Here is a 21,923-nt window from a genome sequence, read left to right as displayed (position 1 = left end):
GGATGACCTCTCCCCCAAGGTAGGTGGGGATTCACTCAGCATGGTTACCAGATCACAGTACTCCCCTTGCTCATTCCAATAGTAACTTCAGCAGCAGGCAGTGGGGTTAAGCTTTTTAATAATCATAAATCAGTGCTGGGCCCCAGCTCTCACGGCCAGGCCCCGTCCCGGGCCTTCTATCTTCACATTGCCTGGAGGGCTGCCTGCAGCCAGGGCTTTGCCCATCCCCTAGGAAGGATCCAGCACCAGCCTGAGAGGAGGCAGTAGCAGCTAAAGGAGTGGGGGTGGAGAGTGGGGTTGGGGGAAGAGACAGAAGCTTGTGCAGGCCATGTGTGTGTGTGTACTTACGTGTATGACACAAGTGAAGTGTTGGGTTTCAGACCCTGGCTCAGGAGAGGTGGGACAAGGAGAAGCACATTTGCCCTCCCTGGCACCTCAGCCTCACCGGATCCCAGGGACAGACAAATGGGATAAGCAGGAAACCCACCCGTGGACTAGAGCCCTTTTGAGTCAGGCAGAGTCACAGATCCAGTCTGTGGGGACACTTGGTCTGTCTCCCTTTGAAAGCCCTGGCAGGGTAGGAGGTAAGAAGTAAAGGGAGATAGGTCTCTGCTAGAAGAACTTGACACCTCGGCCATCGCTGACGGTGATGATCTCAGCCTTGTGCTCTTGCTGGAGGGCTTGCAGAGCCCGCAGTAGGGTTGCCTCATCCAGCCCGTGGAACTCTGGACAGGGAAAGAAGGGCAGTCAGGGACACACTGCTCCTAGGGGCTCAAGGCCTCTGAGGAGAGCAGTTGAGCTGGAAGCAGAGAACTTTCCAGGCCATCAGTACTGCTACAGCTACCACCCACCCTTTCTGGGTATTCTTCAGGAGTAAGGGGTGGAAGAAAGCCTGAGTCAACATGAAACGAGAGTTCATGCTATTTCCCCCTTCCTGTTTGCTCTGTCAGACTCAAAGCCTACACACTCTTGCCCCATCCCCCCATTAGTGTCTCGATATTCAAGAGTAACCCTATTTGCTTGTGAGCCACAAAAAAGGGGCCCTGACAAGTCCAGGGAGGTCAAGGCTCTTGTCACTGGATGCTGTCCCTAACTGCGTCTGTACCCATTGGTAGGACCTGTCCTAACACACTGAGGTATAGCCATGCTTCTGGCCAGGAGACTGCAAAGATCCAGCACAGGTATCTGCCCTATCCTAGTAAAAAAAAACAAAAGAACAAAGGTGGGAGCCACGGGCCAGCTGCGTATCTGGAGACACGGCAAAGATACTGCAGGGAGCTATGAGAGGCAGGAGGCAAGTCCTAACAGGCTTGCACAGCACACCCCCTGCAGGGCCCAGCTCTTAAGTCAGGGAGCTTGCTTTCCAAGGAAGCCTTCAGCTTTGCCTGGCCTGAGTGGTGGGCTGGGCAATGCTGCAGCACTTAAGTCATGGCACGATGGTGGGAGTAGCAAGTAGAGGCCTGCAGGAAAGAGGGGAAAGCCAAGCGCTGTAAACTACTGGGGCAGCTAGGCCTGGCAGAAAGGGGAGGAGCCCCCTTTACCCAGCTCAGATTGGTACTTTTGATGATCCTGGGGATCAACATATGGAGTCAGAGATAAAAGAGCTGAGAGAGTATTTACACTATGTAAAAATCAAAACAGTATACAAATCCCAGTCTGGCCAGAAACCAAAGTATTCTAAAGGGCTGGGGATGGGGGTGTTGGCCCAATCCCTTCAGCTGACACCCACAGATCCTGAACTCTCTATAAGAATAAAGGGTGAAAGAAAGCCTGAGTCAACAAGGAATGCAGATTTCAGGCTTAATCTCCTGCCCTGGTTCCTCATTCAGCATCTACACCAATAATTCTTAACTTTTCATCGGTCACAGACACCCTTCAATATCTTATAACATGGAGGACCTCACTGGCAGTCCACTGGTTAAGATTCCATGCTTTCACTGCAGGGGGCACAGGTTCAATACCTGATGAGGAACTTAGATCCCTACATGCCCTGTGGCATGGCCAAAAATGGTTTTTTTTTTTAAGTCTTAAAATATGGACTTTATCCCTAGATAAATGCATATACACCCCCACAGACAAAGACTGTGGGTGTTCTGCATGTGAATTCAGGTGGTTTATAGACATCTTGGACACGGGTTAACAACCTTTGTATTATTTAGTATTTGGAATTTAGACAAAAACATGGGAAGTTTGAATGTCAACTAAACAAGATTACAGAGAATTCACATGACAAAACTGGGGGGAGAGGGAAAAGCATTACCCTCATCCTCTGTGTCTTCCCCATTGGTCAGTTCATACAGGGTGAACACGGAGTTGTTCTGGCCACTCTTGGAAACCTATGGACACAGAATACAGGGACTGAGTAAGACCCAGGAATTTCCTGGGAGAAGGCAAACTCCCAGCTCCACCTCTCTGACCCAGGAATGATACTTATTCCCAAACCAGAGCTGTCACCTCAGCAGAGGAGTGGCCGAAAACCCACAAACCCTACAGGTGCTATATTTATACATGTATACACATGCTCAGAACCACTAAACCACAGGCCTTCACGTGTCTGAGGAATGACCTCTCATCCTGGTTGTTTTCCTGTTCAGAAATGGGTGGTGTATGTTTGTTATATTTGGGTTGTTGCTGCTGCTTCCCCTCCTCTCTCTCTCGGGAATGTTCAGGGCTGGTGGTGACCTGGAATGCAGGGGAGAGAGGCTGTCCCCACACCCACATTGGTTCAGAAAGTCTCATTTATATTGTGGGCAGCCCCATAAGGATGTAATGGGGGAGGGGGTCCAGGTTTTTTTTTTTTCTCTTCCTTTCCCCATTTATCTTCTGTGGCCAGAGGCTCCAGCCAACAGTATTCATGGTTCCCAGTACTGCATTCTCCAAACATGGCCTCACACAGCCCCTGGACTTCTACTGGCAAAGACAGGGAAGTTCTTTGCAACCAGGGAAACTGAGTCACTGAAAGGCTTGCCTGGAAGACCTACATTTCCTCCTTCTGCCCTCTCCCACTTTGCTCAGTGTGGATCTGAAAACACCAGGTATCTGCTGAGCATACAGTCATTCTCCTTTGCCATGGGTCACTGTGTCAGAATAGTCTCACCCACTGATAGATGAGCTTCCCCCATTCTTCTGGCCTCCGCCACATGATCAGGAAGCTAGACTTGTTCTTATCCAACCACTCGAGATTCCCTGCAAAAGATACTTATGAAAGCATCGTGCTCCAAGAAGAGACAAAGAGGCAAACTAAAGGTGGAACAGAGTGGAAAAGACTCAGCTTTCAGAAAGAGCAATTCAAAAATTGTTTTACTATCTGCAAGGCATCCATTCTCTTCTTCAGGTCTTGGGGCACAAATGGAGAAATTTCAATTTTGTAAACCAGTGTGGGGAAAGAGCCCAGGGAATTAGGCTACTGTACAGAACACTCTGGGTTCCAAGCCAGGAGAGGAAAAAAAAGTTCTTAAAAGAAAAGACTTGTGCTAATTTGCCCTCAGGAGAACCCCACTAGGAAAAAAAATAAGGAATCTGATGAACTGGACCCACCTTTCTTCCTCAGTTCCTCTAACACAACCTGGATTGATTCCACGGGCAGCTTCCCTGGTTTAAGGTTAAGGGAACGGCATTAATGGAATGAACTGGTGGGATGAAATTTCTCAGAGCCAGGCTCATGCTACGAACTACCACTCTTCTCCCTCCTACACACTGAGATGTGCAATTCCACAACAGGATGTAAACTGGCATTTCCTGCATACTGGGGAGGAGGAAGGTAAAGAGAAACTAGTCTGATTAAAAGGAAAAGCTTTAGGGACTTCCCTGGTGGTCTAGTAGTTAGGATTCCGCGCTTCCAATGCAGGGGGCCCTAAAATGCCAGCCAAAAAAGAAAATATGTTTTGTTTTTGTTTGTTAAAAAGAGCTTTAGAGAATGAAAGGTACTATCATTTCTCACTCCCTGTCCTCTCTTCCTCCAACCATTGTCCAGATATTTTAAGGATGAACCAGGCAGCAAAAGAAAACCATCCTTACTTCCTGGGTGAGGGGAGTAGGCTAAGAAAATTACTAAAGGTAATGCTAGAGTTTGAACCTCATACAGAGGGACTTAAGTTTCAACAAGTCAAAAGGGCTCAGGTCGAAAAACCCTGGTACTTGGCTTCAGGGCCGAAAGTGTAAGATCTGAACGACACCTAGGTACTCATCACTGTATAGGACAAGAGGGAGTTGGTGCTGCATTGGGGCAGGCGTCGGGGGTGGGGGGCGAGGGAATGGATGTCAGCTACACAAACGGGCTCTTTCCCAAGGCCGGTCTGAATGGGAACCTGTCTTCTGTGGGTGAGAGGGAGTGTGAAGTCTGGGCATGTGGGAAAGGTGGAAGTGCATGTGTGTGGGCTGTGGAAGTGCCTGAGGGAGGATACGCTGGAGCTTCACGTTGTTGAAGAGCGGGCTCTCCTGGGCTTCCATCACCGTCATGCTGGACTGTTTGTGCAGGCGACAGAAGGTCAGGACCAGCGAGCACCAGGCGGCCAGCTGCTTCTGCCGAGTGTCCACGTTCGGCTGCAACCTGCCGGGTGAAGCGGGTGGGGCGCAGAATTAGAGGACTTGAGAGAGGGCGAGCGGCAGCACTTGCCAGAGGAGCATTCGGGGAAGAAAGTGAGGGACTGAGGGTAATGGCGACCGGGTCCATTCTCCCCCTCCCCATTTGAAGCATTAGGGCTGAGCCCGGGGTCCGGGGGAGGGGAGGGAGGTCCATCGGGGCTTCTCGGGGTCTAAGCCTCACGTAAAGAAAGGTGGGAAGCGATACTGCCACGGCCACTCGAAACTCATCGCCATCGTAGTACCCCAGGAAACCCGGGACCCGCCGGCAAAGGACTTCCGGTCTCCGCTCCGGCACGTCCGGACAGAAAGCGCTGCAGAAAGGTTCCGGGAGCCTCTGGGGAGAGAGGAGGCCCAACCCGAGGGATCTTCGTCAGCCCGTTTGTTGCCATTATCCCCATATCCTTACGAGCTAGAGCAGAAGGGGCCCCGAGAAGTCTTCTGATTCCACCTCAGAGAGAACAGTGACTTCCCCAAAGTGGCACAGTTAGAACTGCAAGCAGAACCCAGGTCTCCAGGACCCAGCCTGGGCTTGTTTCCACTATACGGGGCTTCTTTTAATATTAACGTTTGTGTCGCTTTTAACTTAAACCCTTCACAGTTCCCCTCAATTCCTGTGTCCTTCGACTCCATCTTCCCCAGGAGCTCATTTGTAGCTTTTATACCTGGAAATGGCTCTGCTTCCATGATTCAGAGCTGCCATATTTGAACACAGCCACCTCTGTCTCACCTCTCCCACGTCCTCTATTTCTAGTCTCAAGTCCCGGGACTCCATTGGTCTTAGGACTTCTTGCCTAGCCTAGACTACTCAGTTCTGTCCCCTTGCCTGCTTCCCTGCTGCTCATTTTCCAAACCAGAGTTGTCGATCACTGCCCACCTATTCCTCAATCTTCTTCACGCCTTAAACCGTGTAGTATTACTGACAGGGGAAAAAAAAAGTCACCAGAACTTTCTGATTGCGTCTCAGATTCCCTGACTGACGTCACTGCTGTTCTATCAGTGCGGCCCAGTGATGCTTGGACTTTTATTGATTCCCTGTCACATTCCCTGTCACAGTTTTCAAAATTTTCCATACACATCAAGCCATTCCACCAGTTCCCATCTCTTGCTACTCTGCAGAATGCCCGTCTCTTCTATTTTTATGAGATTGAGGCCATGCTTGTGAACCTCTTAGTCCTTCCTCTCTGTCACCACACTCAATTCATCTCTCAATTTCTTTCACTTTTACTCCTTTGCCCACTCCACACAGCTTGTGGGATCTTAGTTCCCAGACCAGGGATAGAACCCGAGCTCAGCAGTTAGAGTGCAGAGTCTTAAGGGCTGGACAGCCAGAGAACCCCCTCGACAAGGCCAACCCTTTGGCATCTGTTTGGCTCTCCTTTCCCATTTCCTCCAGGACTTCTTTGTGCATCATCTTCCCTTCTTTTCCCTTTCTCCTGGCTCCTCTCCTCTAGTCTACATATGCTGAGGTCATCCCTACTTGAAAATCTGTAGTTTCCTTGACTCTACCACCCTCTCAATTTCCTGTCTGATCTCTAACATCTCCCCACTGAAGTCCATCTTTCACTGTGTACAGTCCCTGGTCCACAGAAGTGCCCAACAAATATCTGTTGAATGACTAAATGAGTGAACCCTTCGATGGATAATGTTCTCTCAAAGGGCACCATCTCCTTTCCGTCCATTGGCTTTCTTTATCCTTGTTCTGCTGATTCTGATCTTTCCCTTTTGTTTTCTGTAGTCCTCACTGTATATGTGTGCATGTTTTCTAAGGACATCAGCTTTCTTTAGTACACCTTCTCTCTGGGAACTCTCATCCCTCTCATGGCTTCACATGGCATTTCTCTGCAGAGGACTAAACCTGTATTCCTAACTCCAACTTTTTTATAGTACCAGCAGCAACAAGATCACTCCCATTTCCAACTCTCTATGTCAGAAGCCCTTCACTCCCTGGTGTGTTACATCTTGTTCCATTGTTATATTATACATATATAATATGTATATTTTTCTTCAAGCCAGCTTCTCCTCTTAATGGCCCTTTAAATATTATTACTTCCATCATTGTCCTAGTAACTCAAATTCAAAGCCAGAGTCAGCTCTAACCTCTCCTCTTGTTCACCTTCATATTGAAATCCTGTGGATTCCCTCCCCTATTTTGCCTTTTCCTACTTTTTAATTATTTCCTGTTTCTCCATTATAGCACTCCTTTGGTCCATGCCCTTGTTTTCTCAAACCTGGATTACTGCAGTAATTTTCTAATTCATCTCTTTTTCTACTATCTCCCATAGGAGAATCCTCACCATTTAAGGCCTAGTCAGATGCCAGCTCCACAATCACTCCCCTGTGACCTCAGCTAGACTGCACCTTAGCTAAATGTGACTCCTCCTTCCTTTATACTCAGATGACATTTGGCTTGTATCCCTTGCATAATTCTCATCACACATTCCATTGTTTTTGTTTGTGTCTGCACATGTCAGCTCCCTTGCCAGATGAAAGACATCAAAGCAGAACCAAGCCTTATCTAACTTGTCTTCCCAACACAATAGGCTATTTATAGTGACTTACACCGATATGCTTTTGATGTATATTAGTAAAATGCATGAAGGTAAATATGGGCCAAAAAGAGGACAGATACATCCTTGGAGAAGATAGATGCATTATGGGAATAGAGCAAAGATTCTCATGGTGAAACCTCAAAACATCCTAGGGAATAAAGTGTGTCTCAGAGAATAAATAGATATATTCCAGGAAATATATAGATATATATCTGTAGAATAGACAGGCAGGTCCCAGGAAGTGGCTATGTACTCAGGAAGGCAGATATTTCAACAAGGAAGGAAGGAGAGTTCCTAAAGAGGTGCCAGGTGCCACAGGGAATAAACAGGTATCTTTTTAAAGAACAAAGCTACTGTGTAGATGTTTCTGATGACCTGGCAGGTTTGTCCCAGGGAGAACTGAAGGTGAAGGTTCTGTGGTGAGACCTGGGCCTCACCATCCAAGGAACATACAGGAATGTCTGTATACAGAAACAGTGGGTCACCAGGTATGGCCCTTAACAGTGGGAAAGTGTCTTATGGGAGCATAAGCACGGCTTAGGAAGCTAAAAGAAGCAGCCAATCAAGAACTAGTGGTTGCTGTGGGGATAACAGGTCTTTGATCTCACAATTCAGTTTTGAGCTTCTTCCAGGCCATGTTCATCGTCTGGTTGTTGGCTTTAGTGGACACCAGGGGGCAGTGTGTGGCCAGGCTATAGGCCACACCCACCCAGGGTCCAGGACAATGTAGGATGAGGGCCAAGGACCTGGAGGGGAAGTCCTGTGGTGAGTCTAGCAGAGGAAACTGCCTTTGCCCTCGATCCTGAGGTCCTTAGGGATGGACTCCCGTTGGTTCCATCAGGGCTTCTATTACCAGGCCCTGGGAGTAAACTGAGGCATGAGGAAGGGGAAAATTCAGGGCTTCTGGATGGCACCCCCTCCTTGCAGAAGTCACAGCAGAGAGTCCTCTCTCGTCCCACCCCCCTCACCTCCCCAGCTGCTATCCAGACGGGAAGGGAGTCTCTTCCTGCAAGTTTCCTGAAGCTGGGTTTGGATAGGGGCAGGAAAGGCCTGGCCTTGGGAGGAAGGGATACAGGGGCATGGCCTTCAGGTGGGGGAGGGAGTTCAGGAGGGACCAGTAAGTGAACAAAACAGTGGACCTATCTAGATTCTTCTAGCTCTGCTGCCCAGAGCTGAGGGCCTGTGGGAATGGCAGAAACTCTGGAAGGACACAGCCCCCCACCCCCCACCCCGCCCCCCGGAATGGAGAGGGGAACAACGTACAAAAAAAAAAAGAAAAGGTTTATTTTGAAGATTACAGAACTTGCACGATGACCCCACCCAGCTTCCATTTCCACCAATCTAAGAATCTCCAGTTGGGGTGGAGCCAGAGAAGGAAGTAGGGAGGGGAGGAGAGAGACCAGGTGGTGGCAGAGGAAAGGAGTAAGATGGCTGCCAAACAGCTCATGCCACCCTAGGTCTGCGCTTCACTGTCTTTACTCCTCCACACCACGAGGGTGACGAGGAAGGGGATGAGGCAGATAGGGGCTATGATCATGGCCAGGAGCACATCCTCTGGGGGGTCTGAGAAGGTGGGTTGCACCAAGGAGCAGTTGGCAAAGTGGATGTTGTGAGTCTCAAAGATGATCTCTTCCGCCCAGGGATTGGGGAAGCCCAGGCCAAACTCTTCTGCACCCTTTTCCAAGCAGTCTCGAAGGAAGCTATAAGGCCTAGAGACAGGAGAGGGCTAGAGTGAGGGAAGGGTTGGGGCCAGAAAGAGGACTGCCCCACACTCACCCACAGGGAACAAGCCCCAGGCCCAAGCCGCCCTCCAGCACTGCCCCTACCTGCTAATCAGGGCCCAATCACACCAGTCCTTCTTGATAGAATCCATTTGAACCTTATAATCGTGCCAACATTGTAGGACATTTGTCCCATAGGTCTCCAACACCGTTTTCCCTGTGGGTAGAGATGCTGCACATTGACTATACCCTGTCCCACGGTCCAAGCCCTCTGGTCCAGGTACTTCCATTGTGGAACCGCTGTTCCTATCTTCAAATACGGGAACTACCCAGAGAGCCTCAGAAAATTTCCCAAGCAAGATACTCCCAGCTGAGGAGACAGTCCCAGCTCAGGAAAAGTTTAATGACTTCCATGTACACTGGACTTTCCAGCCTGGCAAGAGTTTCCACACACACTTTTTCAGGAATATTCTAACCCACCTGCCAGCTCACAGCTGGTTGGGGGCTTTGTGGGATGAGAGGTAGAAAGACAATAAGAAACCCTGAGAGAGAGAACAGAAGGGAGTTTAGGGGCACCAGTTGGGTTTGGGGCTTGGCTTGTGAGAAAGGAACCATCCCCACTCACCTCTCTCCTTCCCCGGGGCCACCCTCCCACAGTCGCTGGCTACTCACCTTCTGACTTGGAGCTGTCTGGGGTGGGAAGAAGCTGAGCCAGGGATTCCTGGGGCTTCAGGACAGCTACGGGCAGAAAAGGGACAGGGAGATGGGAGGATGGGGATGTGGAGCCAGGAGGAAGCGGGGTGTGTGTTGGGGTCTGAGACTCTTGAAAGTCAGGGCTACTTTCAGAAGAGACAGAGCAGCACTCCAGGCCCCTACGCGGTGCCTCGGTGCCCGGAAGAGAGGGGGCCGCACCAATTCCTTCACACATTCAAAACCCCTCCTTCTTCGCCAGCTCCAGACCTCCCAAGAGCTTTCTGCAAGGGGCCCCGGGCATCTCAGCTTTTCCCGAAGTAGGAAGCAGCTCGCGCTGCGCCCTCGCTGCGGTGAGGCCGGGTACCGTCCAGAGGGCAGCGCGGTCCGCACCCGCACGCCGGAGCCCGTTCCGAGACGTCCAGTCCCTCTCCCCTCCAGGGCCTCCCGCGCCTCCCGCCCGGACCTCGGGGCGCTGCGCTTACCGCCCAGCAGGAGGAGGAGGCGGAGCGCAGCCGGTCGCCCGGAGCGGGTGGCGGGGAGCCACGAGCCGCCGACAGCGTGCTCCGCCCGGAGCGAGGCCATCGCACGGCGAGCAGGCGAGGAGGAGCGGCGGCGCTGAGCCGGGCCCGGGCGGGGGCTCCTATATCCCGGTCCCAAGCCGCAGGAAGCCGCGCCGCTTCCTCGCGGGGGCTGGGACTGCTGCGGCCACGTGGGGGGCGGGGGCGACGCCCGGGGCCGGCGGGCTGGAGGGGGAGTCGCTGCCCCACCCGGCCCTGGCGCCCGCCGCTCCCTCCGCCCGGCCGGCGTTGGCCCACCCCTTCTGCTAGCTCACCCCGCGGGGCTGGACAGCTCCCCTCGTAACCCCAGAACCAGGATACATTTCCTGGGCTCGGCCGCGTGGCGCCCAGGACTCGTCAGGTCTCCGAGCATCTGCTCCCCGAACTCTAGTGGCCCCTTTTCTTTCTCGGTGAGGTGGGAATGTGTGGGGAGATAGTGAAAAGAGGGAGGGGGCTGGGAGCTCAGAGGGCTTCTCAACACTGCAGTCTCTAAGGCTGGAGGTTGCGGCTGCCCTGAGCCATGGGGGAAGGGGCGCCTGGAGCTGGACTCAGAGTTCCCTTTCCCTGGGAACACCCACTGATGTCAGTCTGCCTGCCAAAACCCGAGGAGGAGGAGGAAAGGGAGCCAGCCCTGGGAATCCCCTGGGGAGAAGGCCTGAGGATGGGGTACAGGGAAACCAAAGTCCAAATACCCTCCCTTCGAGGCACCCCCTGGGGCCTAGACACCCCCCAAACCAGATTGAGCCCCACACTCAGGGCTGGGTAAAAGTATGACTGCTCCATCCCCAAGAAGGTGGCCACAACTCCTCAGGACCAAGGTTGTGAGAAGGGAAGAGTTTAGAACCTACTATGGGCGACTTCATCGTGAGGGGGTACAAACTTTACTGCTCAGAGGAAAGAGCCTGGGACTGGAGCTCAGAGGCTCTGAGTTCTAATCCTGTCTTCCCACTTTCCAGCTACATAGCCTGCAATGTCTTCAGTTACCTTAGTGGATTCTCAGATTATTCCCATGTAAAAGAGGGGTGCTACCCTGATCTGCAGTGAGAGTGATCCTTGTGAAAGGGCATTGCCCTCACTCAGCAGTCTAGTTTCCTTTCCTCCTTTTGTAAGGACTTGCCTGAAGTCACACAGCTGAGAAACAGCAAGGCTGAGTCTGGGGCCCCAGCGGCCCTGACTGCTGCCATACCACAGCTGACTGTGTGTCCTGAGCCAGAGCTTCATCATTCTGAGGATCCCAGAAGCTGATTTGTTCATGACGTTTGACTCCAGACACAGCTGTCAGCACCAAACTTTCCCAAATTACTCCCAGACACTGACCCTTGGACTCAGCTGCTGCTGTGTCCTGGTTTACAGGATTCCTGCCCACCACAAATTATCTTTCATGACCTCACTTCGGATCTTCATCTCAGGGTCTTAGGCTCTTAAATCATGGCCACTGATAACCTGTTGGTCTTCCATCGTTAGGATCAAGAGGTTGCTTTAGCAAGGAATCCAAAGGGAGAAGGGAACTGGCATGAACCCCAAAGCCTTCCTAGTGAGGATTGTCTTCTGCAACGTACAGAAAAGAGCCAGGCAGCCTTGGAGTCATTTCAGGCTAGAACCAAATTCCACTCCTTCCCTCCCACCTGTGATTGCACTTTCTCAGAAGGAAGCATGGTCAAGATGGAGACTTCTAGGTAATAAGATGGGAGGAGGAAGCCAGGAGGGACAGAAAGCAACATCAGCTATTGCCATTGGCCAGAAGCACCTGAGTCCGCTGTGGGTTAGAATTGGGGTTGGGATTAAGATGAAAGTTGACAAAAACACATGTTGGACTCTAAATAAAGCAATATGGAATAATGAATAAAAACAAAGATTGATTAGGTTTCTGAAGGCAGATATTATATCTATCTCACTGTGTAACCTTAGGTAGGTCATTTCACATCTTTGGAGCTCAGTATTTTCATATATAAGGGACTTCGGTTCAGTGGTTAAGACTCCGCACCTTCAATGTAGGAGGTGAGAGTTCAGTCTCTGGTTGGGGAACTAAGATCCCACATGCTGCACAGTGCAGCCCAAAATAATAATAATGACTGGAGTAGCAAAAGGGAAATAAAAGTGACTTGGTAGAAAGTGGTGTTTTAGCCCTAGAGTTGGGTTTAAGCTAGCATCAAGATGTGGAGACCTCCAAAGGAGGGCTTGTTGTAATCTTTCCTGGACTTGGAAGTCCAAACCTCCTGTTGGAGAATCTGGAAATTTCCTCTCCTGATTTCCCTCTTCTCACTCTTCCTAGTTAGTTGGATGTTTGGCTGTTTCACTGACCTCTGGGGGCATCAGGGTAACTGGGAGTCTGCTATGCAGGTCATTTGAGACTGAATGGGGACTAGAAACCTCATCTTTTCCAAGTGGTTATAGGAAATGATCTGTAGCAAGGGCCAGAGAAGAACTTCATTAGGGACAGAGGCTGGTTCTTTCATGCGAGGTCCTATTTTCCACCCCTGGTGAGGGGGGCGCTTACCTTTCCTTTCTATTTCTGCTTTAAAACTACATCTTTTTTTAAATTATAAATTTGTTTATTTTAACTAATGAATACAGTGAAAAAATCAAGTTGCAAAAAAGTTTGTATATTCTAATACCTTTATGTGAAAGTTAGAATTTTGACATATAAGCATCTGTAATTTCTTAGAAAATAAACTATTAATCATTGAAAAAAAAATAAAACTACATCTTTTTGCTATAAAGACATACTTCTTAGTTGCAAGTAATACGTAAGTATACAGTAAGTCCCCTACATACAGACGAGTTCGGTTATGGGAATACATTCATAAGTTCAGTTTGTTTTTAAGTGCAGCAAACAGAACTAGCCTAGGTACCCAACTAACAGAATCAGCTGTATAGTACTGTACTGTAATAGGCTTATAATACTTTCACATAAATAATACATAAAAACAAACAAAAACATTTTTAATCTTTCAGTACAGTACCTTATAAAGTACAGTACAACAGCTGGTGTACAGAGGCTGGTATTGAGTGAACAGGCAAGAAGAGTTACTGCCTAGAGGAAGAAGAGAGGGTGGGTGATGGTATAGCTAAAGGCTCATCAGCAATAGGAGATGGAGGGCAAGCTGCAGTTTCATTTATGCATGACATTGATGGAATGCACATTTGCATCTTTGAAAGCTTACAACTTGAAGGTTCATATGTAGGGGACTTAACTGTATGCTGCTGCTGCTGCTAAGTCGCTTCAGTCGTGTCTGACTCTGTGCGACCCCATCGACTGCAGCCCATCAGGCTCCACCGTCCCTGGGATTCTCCAGGCAAGAGTACTGGAGTGGGGTGCCATTGCCTTCTCCGAACTGTATACTCATTGCAAAATATTTAAAAACAGAAAACATTATACCCCCATTCCTTTCTCACCTCCCCCACATATTTTGGACTTAAAGGAAAATTAGAATTAATATCCTTGTTGTTCAGTGATTTTTTTTTAAGATAGTAATATGTCTTGGGTTATCTTGATACTGTATATAAATATGCCTCTTTCTTTTTAATTGCTATATAATATTGTCTTCAGTCTTTTTCTCTTATGTCCAGTGGAATCTAGGCTTTGAGTTCCCTATACAATCCCTTACTCCTCTGTTCTTACCCCACTCCCACCTCCCAGTGCCTGGGAAGAGAAAGATCTGGTTCTGATCCGACTGGACATTGACCTGAGATTTCTGGCTTCAACCTGTATTGACTTATCCTGGGCAGGGATCTCAGTTCAGTTCAGTTCAGTCGCTCAGTTGTCCGACTCTTTGCGACCCCATGAATCGCAGCATGCCAGGCCTTCCTGTCCATCACCAACTCCCGGAGTTCACCCAGACTCACATCCATCGAGTCAGTGATGCCATCCAGCCATCTCATCCTCTGTCATCCCCTTCTCTTCCTGCCCCCAATCCCTCCCAGCATCAGAGTCTTTTCCAATGAGTCAACTCTTTGCATGAGGTGGCCAAAGTACTGGAGTTTCAGCTTTAGCATCATTCCTTCCAAAGAAATCCCAGGACTGATCTCCTTCAGAATGGACTGGTTGGATCTCCTTGCAGTCCAAGGGACTCTCAAGAGTCTTCTCCAACACCACACTTCAAAGGCATCAATTCTTCGGCTCTCAGCCTTCTTCACAGTCCAACTCTCACATCCATACATGACCACAGGAAAAACCATAGCCTTGACTAGACGGACCTTTGTTGGCAAAGTAATGTCTCTGCTTTTCAATATGCTATCTAGGTTGGTCATAACTTTCCTTCCAAGGAGTAAGTGTCTTTTAATTTCATGGCTGCAGTCACCATCTGCAGTGATTTTGGAGCCCAAAGAAATAAAGTCTGACACTGTTTCCACTGTTTCCCCATCTATTTCCCATGAAGTGATGGGACCAGATGCCATGATCTTCGTTTTCTGAATGTTGAGCTTTAAGCCAACTTTTTCACTCTCCTCTTTCATTTTCATCAAGAGGCTTTTTAGTTCCTCTTCACTTTCTGCCATAAGGGTGGTGTCATCTGCATATCTGAGGTTATTGATATTTCTCCCGGCAATTTTGATTCCAGCTTGTGTTTCTTCCAGCCCAGCGTTTCTCATGATGTACTCTGCATATAAGTTAAATAAGCAGGGTGACAATATACAGCCTTGATGTACTCCTTTTCCTATTTGGAACCAGTCTGTTGTTCCATGTCCAGTTATAACTGTTGCTTCCTGACCTGCATATAGGTTTCTCAAGAGGCAGATCAGGTGGTCTGGTATTCCCATCTCTTTCAGAATTTTCCACAGTTTACTGTGGGCAGGGATCTCACTGCCACATAAATTTCTCTTCTTATTACTAGCCGATGGCCATCCTGCCTGCAGCAGGGGGAGAGGTGATTTGATCCTAAGAAGGAGTGCTTTTTCTAATCCTCAGCCTTCCCCCTACACTCATAGGCAAATCCAGAACAACATGAGGCAGTCAAAAACACAGGCAGCCTCCTACACAGTAAAATTACATCCAGAGCATCCAGGAATTACCATCTCTACCGAGAAGAGACAATCACACATGCTGGCGTCTTCCCCCACTGTCTGCAAAATAAAGAACAGAGCACAGGAAAAGGTGTGGGGGAGAGTCAGGGTCAGGGAAGCCCAAAGTTCCAGCTGGGAAGGACTGATCTTTCCAAGCTGGAGAGAGGAGACTATCTTCTTCAGAGTGCTGGGAGGCAGCAGGGAAATTCAGAAGAGCTACAGTCAGGGAGCCAGCTGGTTAAGGGAGGGAAGACAAGGGAGTAGGGACGCAACTACTCCATCTCTCCCCATCCTCCTCATTTCCAGGATACTGGCATGAGAAGCATGACCGTCTTTCATGGGGAAGAATGGTTATCAGAAAAAAATGTTGACTCTCTTATCATATATATAAGTTATGAGGGAAAAGCAGGGAAAATGGTCAAGCCATATTCCTCATTAACTGCTGGGGACTCAAAAGTAGTTACATTTATTGAACAATTATTATGTGCTGCAGAGTGTGTTCCCTGACACTTATGCTGAGTGATTTGCAAGCATCTCTTTAAAATTTCCCACCACAACATCAGAATTAATCTTGTCCATGGATGAAATGGAGAAAACATGAGTGATTTGCCCAAGGTCTCAGAGGAAGTAATTGGCAAAGCCAGGGTTTGAAATCAGGACTACTTGATGCTACTACTTCATGCTTTAAAAAAAAAAATATTTATTTGGCTGTGCCGGGTCTTGGTTGCAGCATGCAAGATCTTTAGTTGCGGCATGCAAACTCTTAGATGCGGCATGGGCATGTGGGGTCTAGTTCTCCGACCAGGGAATAAGTAGTACCTGGGATCCTGCATTGGGAGTACAAGGTCTTAGCCACTGGAACACCAGGAAAGTTCCCTTTACTGAATCTTAAGTGGAAGAGAGAAGGATAGAGAGTTTCTTCCATGATCAGATGGGTCCCTCTAAAAATAAGAAGATCCTGCTTTACTCAACTCTGTATACACAATGTCCGCCCCCCAACCTCCCTCCCTGACCCAGGCTGGACCATGACATCACATGGTGGAGGCTGTTTTTCTGAAAAGAACCCGGGCCAGATTTACAAGAATGACATTCAGGCAGCATGACTGAAGAGGACCATGGCCAAAAGACCACAGCACACACCCAGCAGTGCTGAGAACACTGCTGGTCCCTCGGCACCTGGGGCTGACTCATGCTTGCTGTGAGGACCCAATGCCAGATGCCAGGATTGCTTTTACCCTTCTTCCATTTTTTATGACTATCCTCTGAAAACACCCCTAGGAACCCTTCTAACCCTTCCCACCCTGAAGTCTAGGTGTTGTATAACATGGGGATACCCTGAGGGAGTCAAGCAGTGTGCTCAGTGCTTCACACAAATTGTTTCACTTAAAAATTCCCAGCTCACAAACTTCCCTGGTGGTCCAGTGGGTAAGGTTCTGCACTTCCACTGCAGAGGGCAAGGCTTCTTCCAGGTCAGCAAACTAAGATCCCACACGCCTCTCAGCACAGCCAAAACAAACAAACAAAACTCCTCAGGACTGTATGTATGCAGATACCACAGCAACCCACTTTACAAAGGAGGAAATTGAGACTAAGAAAGGTTAATCAACACCTTATGGAAGTCAACCTACTATCTGATCTGGTAGTCAGAAGGAAATAGTAAGGAATGAGCAAGATTGGCTGGAAGAGCAAACAGATAGGTGGCACAGGGGGCCTTCCCCACTCAGTATGAGCCCTGCCCTGACTATGTTTACTTCACCTGCAGATATTATCATTTCACATCCTTTCTCCCCAGACTTTAATACTTAGATGGATACTGGGGGGAAAAAGTCCATGACACTAGGAAGAAAGTCATTTTCTAGGTCATAACAAGGATCCAACATAAGTTAAGCAAATATGACACTAGTGCATGTGTATTTAACACATGTGTGTGTAATGTAAGCTTGACGTGCTTAGTCATTTAGTTGTGTCTGACTCTTTGTGAACCCATGGACCATAGCCCGCCAGACTCCTCTGTCCATGGGATTCTCCAGGCAAGAATACTGGAGTGGGTATCCATTCCCTTGTCTAGGGTACCTTCCTGACCCAGGGATCGAACCCAGGTCTGCAGGCAGATTCTTTACTGTCTGAGCCACCAGGGAAGCCTAAGTGATACTATAAAAGACACTATTTTCATCATTTTTAAAGTGGATATAATATCTGTAAGTTATGAGCTAAAGAACTTAGAGGAGTGCTTGGCTCATAGTCAACATTTATTATTATTTCTCTTGCCTAAGTGATTAAGAGTACACACTTTGGAGTCAAGTAGACTTGAATTTGAATCCCAGCACCATCACTCTTAGCTGTTTGTGACCTTGTACAAGTTACTTAATCCCTTTGAACTTGCTTGGTTTCTTATCTATAAAAATGGGGTTACTAATGTGTATCTCACTAAGCAGTAGAAATGATGCATGTTAAAGCATTTAGCCCAATGCTTGGCACTAGTAAGCGTATGATAAATGGTAGTTACTATCGTAATGTGTACCACACACAGTTATGAAATTTTATTTCCAAGATATTCTGAGATCCTTCCCATTTCATAATTTCAGTTTTTTTTTTTTTCATTACACAACACTTTATTGAAAAGAATACTGACTTTGGAGTCAGAGAGTCCCAGCCTGGGTTTGAATGCCAAGCCCTCCTACTTACCAGTCATGTGGTTATGGCCAACGTTGTCAATCTCCCTGAGCCTCAGTTTTCTTTGTAAAATGGGGATGACAAGACCTACCCCCTCCCCAGGCATTTTGCAAAGATTGTACAAGATAAGATAGGTTCACATCCAATACAATAGTGAAGTGAAGTCGCTCAGTCGTGTCCGACTCTTAGCGACCCCATGGACTGTAACCTACCAGGCTCCTCCATCCATGGGATTTTCCAGGCAAGAATACTGGATTGGGTTGTCATTTCCTTCTGCAGGGGATCTTCCCGACCCAGGGATCAAACCCGGGTCTCCCGCTTTGTAGGTAGATGCTTTACCGTCTGAGCCACCAGCTAATGAATTTATGTCAATGCTAAAGGCAATGTATTAAATATATAAATAAATGTGATTCATTGTTTCTTTCCCTCAGGTGTCATGGATGGGATCTGTAGATGGGATCTGTTGTACTTTCTCCAAAAAAGTCTCTATAGCCTTGTACTCCATCATAGCTGCAGTGGGGTTCAAAGGACCATAGTATCAGCAGTGTAGGATCCTGCTGATAAGCCAGGGAAGAAAGAAGGGGAAGTCACAGAACCAAGGGGAACTCTCCTTTCCTGTCTGACTAGGATTTGTTTGTCTTGCACACAGGCTGTGCCCTGCTGATACGGGGGCCTGTCCAGTGTCCAGCTTTGATTGGCATCTCCAGCACAGAGGAAGTAAGGAGCCCCTTGTTGATTAGGAACTGTTTTCCTCTGAACTTGCAGAGGAGAGTCCCAAACACATTTCTCTTTCTGGCGCCACTGGTGAAAGGAGAAAATCATGGAGACAATCCAGACCTGTGATTCAGAGCTAAAAGATCTTACAGACAAGAGGAGGGAGAATGAAGAGGTTTCAAGCATAGGTTTGGCGTCAGAATGATGAGGCCCAAATCCCAGCCTCACCATTTACCAGCTGGCTGATCTTGGGCAAGTTCCACAATCTCTGTAAGCCCTGGTTTCTTCGGTTGTAAAATGAGCATAAGAATTGTGCTGACTTCCTATGGAATGAGATGACCCATTATTAAAAAACTTAGCACAATGCCAGGCATACACTGAATGGTCAGTGTTTGAAGGCTGTGATCGTTTTCTGTTTCTGCAGTTATACAGTCAAGGACCCTGATAGCCAGGAAGGAAGCACAGCCCATTAGCTGTCCACCCGACTGGGGCCACTTCCCAGGCAGGGCCATGCCAAAGGCGTGTCCCGTGGGATCAAGGCCCTGCATTAACTGTGCTGAGAGAGTGAGAGTGGGTAGCACCACCCTAGCCGTGGGCTTGGAGCTTTCAGAGTATGTGCAAAGCAAGGCCTGAATCCCACCCAAGTAATCCCCCAAAGTAATTCCGCTTCCTGCTAGAATTATTTACCTTGTAATTAACAAAAGCTAAGGAGGCCCTTTTCTAATATTTTGGCTTGGAGGTTCAGAATTTAAACTTTTTAAGAGCCACGGACAAGGGTTTATTGTGGGCCTGTTCTTACTTGCTGAATTGAATGCATTATTATGATTCCGAAGCAACTAGGGGTCAGAGGCTAAGTACCTGAGGCGGAAAGCTGGGTTTTTGAGATCAGAGGACAAAATGTCTGGGAGTGGAGAAGCTTCAAAACTTGAGCTATGTTTCCAGGCTCAATGATGTCCAGACCTCAACTTGCTTTGGAGTTGCCTTTGCCTCTGACTCTGAGTGTTCAGGGAGGGGTCTGGCAATTCAGCTGGCCCCACCAAGGCCTGGGCAGCAGCCCCAGTTTCTGGTGACCTGAGTGCAGGCTCTGGGGCTGTGCTGTGCTTTGCTTGCTTGTTTGTTTCTCCACAGCAGGGTGGCCTTCCCCTGCTTCTGGGTGGGAAATGGGGGAGGAGAGAGGATGGTCTGCTCCCATCTCCACAGCTGTGTTTACACTTCCCTTGTCAGGGACTGTCTGGGGCTCAGCCTTTCTTCACTCCTGTGTCCCCTTGGAGAAATGCTATTTGATAGCCCCGTGGGCTTTACAAGGGAGGGGCTGAATGAGCAGAGGGGTCACCGTCCAAAGGGGGCTGGAAGGAAGGAGGAAGGGAGAAAAGTTGGAAGAGAGAAAGGAATAGTGCAGAATTCTGTTTGAATTCTGGGAAGCATCGGCTGCCTCCCTTTCTAACAGTGACCTGAAGACAAGCAGGGGACAAAAGAACACTTAGAACTTGCCTGCCTTGGAAGGAACAGAACAGAAGGAACAGAATGTGTGACAGAAATGTTGTTTCTAACCACTGAGTGGAACAAAATCTTGCTTGGGGATAGGGATACTGAGGGCACAGAGAAGAACAGTCTTCCCTGAGGCTTCTTTGGGGCCACTGGTCAGAGATACAGCATGTTAAAGCCAAACAGATCATGCTAAGATACATGCAAATTAAAAAGGATTTAAGAAAATGGTCAAGTAAATAATGCTCTTCTTCTCCAGGGAGCAAGTTGAGCTGGTATTAATCAGTGTGCTAGTGTTGCTGGACTCTCGGCCAAGCCTGGGAGAAGGGCTGCCAAGGCAAATCAGGCCTCAGGTTTCAGAAATTAAACACATAATTTTATTTTTCCGCAATAGAGAACTTTCGGAAAAAGAACCAACCTCGTTAGGCTACTCAGCACACTTTGTCCAGTTTCTTTCAGCCCCAGAGGCCTGCGATTTAAGAGCAAGATGAGCAACTGGAAGCCAGGAGTGACACAGTTATTCCTATTAACTGCCTGGGGGTGGGGCCGGGAGGAGTGGGGCAGGGGTGATGGTACTGTTTTTCAAAGGTCCAGTAGCTGACCACTTGCCAACAGTTTTTCTACGAATTTATAGGACAAAGACCTGAAGGGTTGGAAAAGAAAAAGAGGAAGAGCTAGCCAAACAAAAAATTGGCTTATGGTATCTCATGGACCATGGTCAGCTAAGAAAGAGCCTGGTCTCAGGAAAAACTCTCCCTTCAGAGAGGGAGAGAGGAAGCAATTGGCAGACAAACTTTCCCCAAGAACCCCACAATTATTGGTGATGTGGAAAGATGTTTTTATAATCCTCTAGTGAACAAGGATTATTAAACCCTGGGTTTAGTCCTATGCCAAATGCTGTGATGGATAGGAAAGAGGTAGACAGCCTGGCAGTGAGTGTAAAGTGGTAACAGTGTTGAAGCTGGGGGAGATCTTGGGGGATGGTGGGTTAATGAGGAGGTGGAGTTGGAGATGGATTATACACTCAGATCTATAACTCTGACACAAATCCCTTCACCTTCCTTCCTTTCCACATCAAAATATTTTTGTAAATATATTGTCTTTGTTATGCAGAATAAAGACATTTGTTCTCCTCTTGTCACTTGGCATACTTCATGCTTCCCTAAAACAATGTGGGTCACTCCCATGGTGTTAGTTACCAACAGAGTTGATGGTTCCCAAATTGCTCTCCAGTCTCAGTCCTGACGTTCAGATCTTCTGAACATCTTCCCTTAGGTAACTCATATTCCTTTTTTTTTTTGATCTGCCACCTGCCCACTCCCCCCACCCTCTGCCTTTTTTTCAACTATATTCTTTATTTCAACAAATATTATGTAGTGTGACATAGGGGTCCCCAACCTCCAGGCCATGCACTGATACCTCCTATCAGATCAGTGGCAGCATTAGATTAGAAATAAAGAGCACAATAAATGTAATGTGCTTGAATCACCCTGAAACCATCCCCTCCCCCATCCGTGAAAAAAACTGTCTTTCACAAAACTGGTCCCTGGTGCCAAAAGGCTTAGGGACCACTGGTACCATGGTTCTTAAACCTGTTACACAGTGGAATCACTTGGGATGCTCTTAGACTTCTTGAAGCCCAAGCCAATGAATCAAGCTTTCTGAAGGTGGGAGGAAGAAATCAGTAGTTATTAAAGCTGTCCCAGTGACTTCAATGTGAATCAAGCTTGAGAACCACTGATCTAAAAAAGGCATTTGGAATGGAAAGGAACATCATGGCAAACTGCCAAGTGTGAAGGAATATTTACTTTGATTTGGTGGTGAATTGGGTGTAGGCAAGAGAAAAAAAAGAAAAATTTCTGATATAAGGAAAAAATACTAAATCTGAAATCCAGAGACCTGATAGGGTAATTTTTCATCAAGACAATCTTTTAACCCGTTTATGC

At 48.1% G+C, this 21,923-nt stretch overlaps 2 protein-coding genes across 3 annotated transcripts; both read right to left on the bottom strand.

Moving 5' to 3' along the window:
• Positions 1-101: 101 nt before the first annotated feature.
• On the bottom strand, positions 102-4,860 carry VPS25 (vacuolar protein sorting 25 homolog). The gene is given in 6 exon segments (NM_001015657.2): positions 102-725; positions 2,261-2,336; positions 3,098-3,186; positions 3,538-3,591; positions 4,404-4,549; positions 4,766-4,860. Coding segments are annotated over 6 exon segments (531 nt in total). The 5' UTR covers positions 4,819-4,860; the 3' UTR covers positions 102-612.
• A 3,533-nt stretch (positions 4,861-8,393) lies between these two features.
• RAMP2 (receptor activity modifying protein 2) lies at positions 8,394-10,245 on the bottom strand. Of its 2 annotated transcripts, none has more exons than NM_001098860.3 (4): positions 10,030-10,245; positions 9,527-9,592; positions 8,960-9,071; positions 8,394-8,842 (listed from the first exon to the last, which is right to left on the bottom strand). In NM_001098860.3, exons 1-4 carry the CDS (start codon positions 10,127-10,129, stop codon positions 8,587-8,589), a joined length of 534 nt encoding a protein of 177 aa, NP_001092330.1. In that variant the 5' UTR covers positions 10,130-10,245; the 3' UTR covers positions 8,394-8,586. The 2 variants fall into 2 exon arrangements, with proteins under 2 accessions (NP_001092330.1, XP_015314310.1); XM_015458824.3 differs by having other exon boundaries at positions 8,960-9,086; positions 10,030-10,164.
• Positions 10,246-21,923: the final 11,678 nt, after the last annotated feature.

The sequence above is a fragment of the Bos taurus genome, chromosome 19 (genome assembly GCF_002263795.3).
Source record: "Bos taurus isolate L1 Dominette 01449 registration number 42190680 breed Hereford chromosome 19, ARS-UCD2.0, whole genome shotgun sequence".
In the NCBI taxonomy this organism is placed as follows: Eukaryota; Metazoa; Chordata; class Mammalia; order Artiodactyla; family Bovidae; genus Bos; species Bos taurus.
Note: the sequence above shows the minus strand (reverse complement) of the source record. Positions and strands in the feature narration are given on the sequence as shown.

Coding starts and splice junctions, on each gene's coding strand:
- RAMP2 (XM_015458824.3), bottom strand. CDS start 10,129: ATGGCCTCGCTCCGGGCGGAGCACGCTGTCGGCGGCTCGTGGCTCCCC. Junction 9,593..10,029: donor CCTCCTCCTCCTGCTGGGCG/GTAAGCGCAGCG, acceptor TTCTGCCCGTAG/CTGTCCTGAAGCCCCAGGAA. Junction 8,843..8,959: donor GATTGGGCCCTGATTAGCAG/GTAGGGGCAGTG, acceptor TCCTGTCTCTAG/GCCTTATAGCTTCCTTCGAG.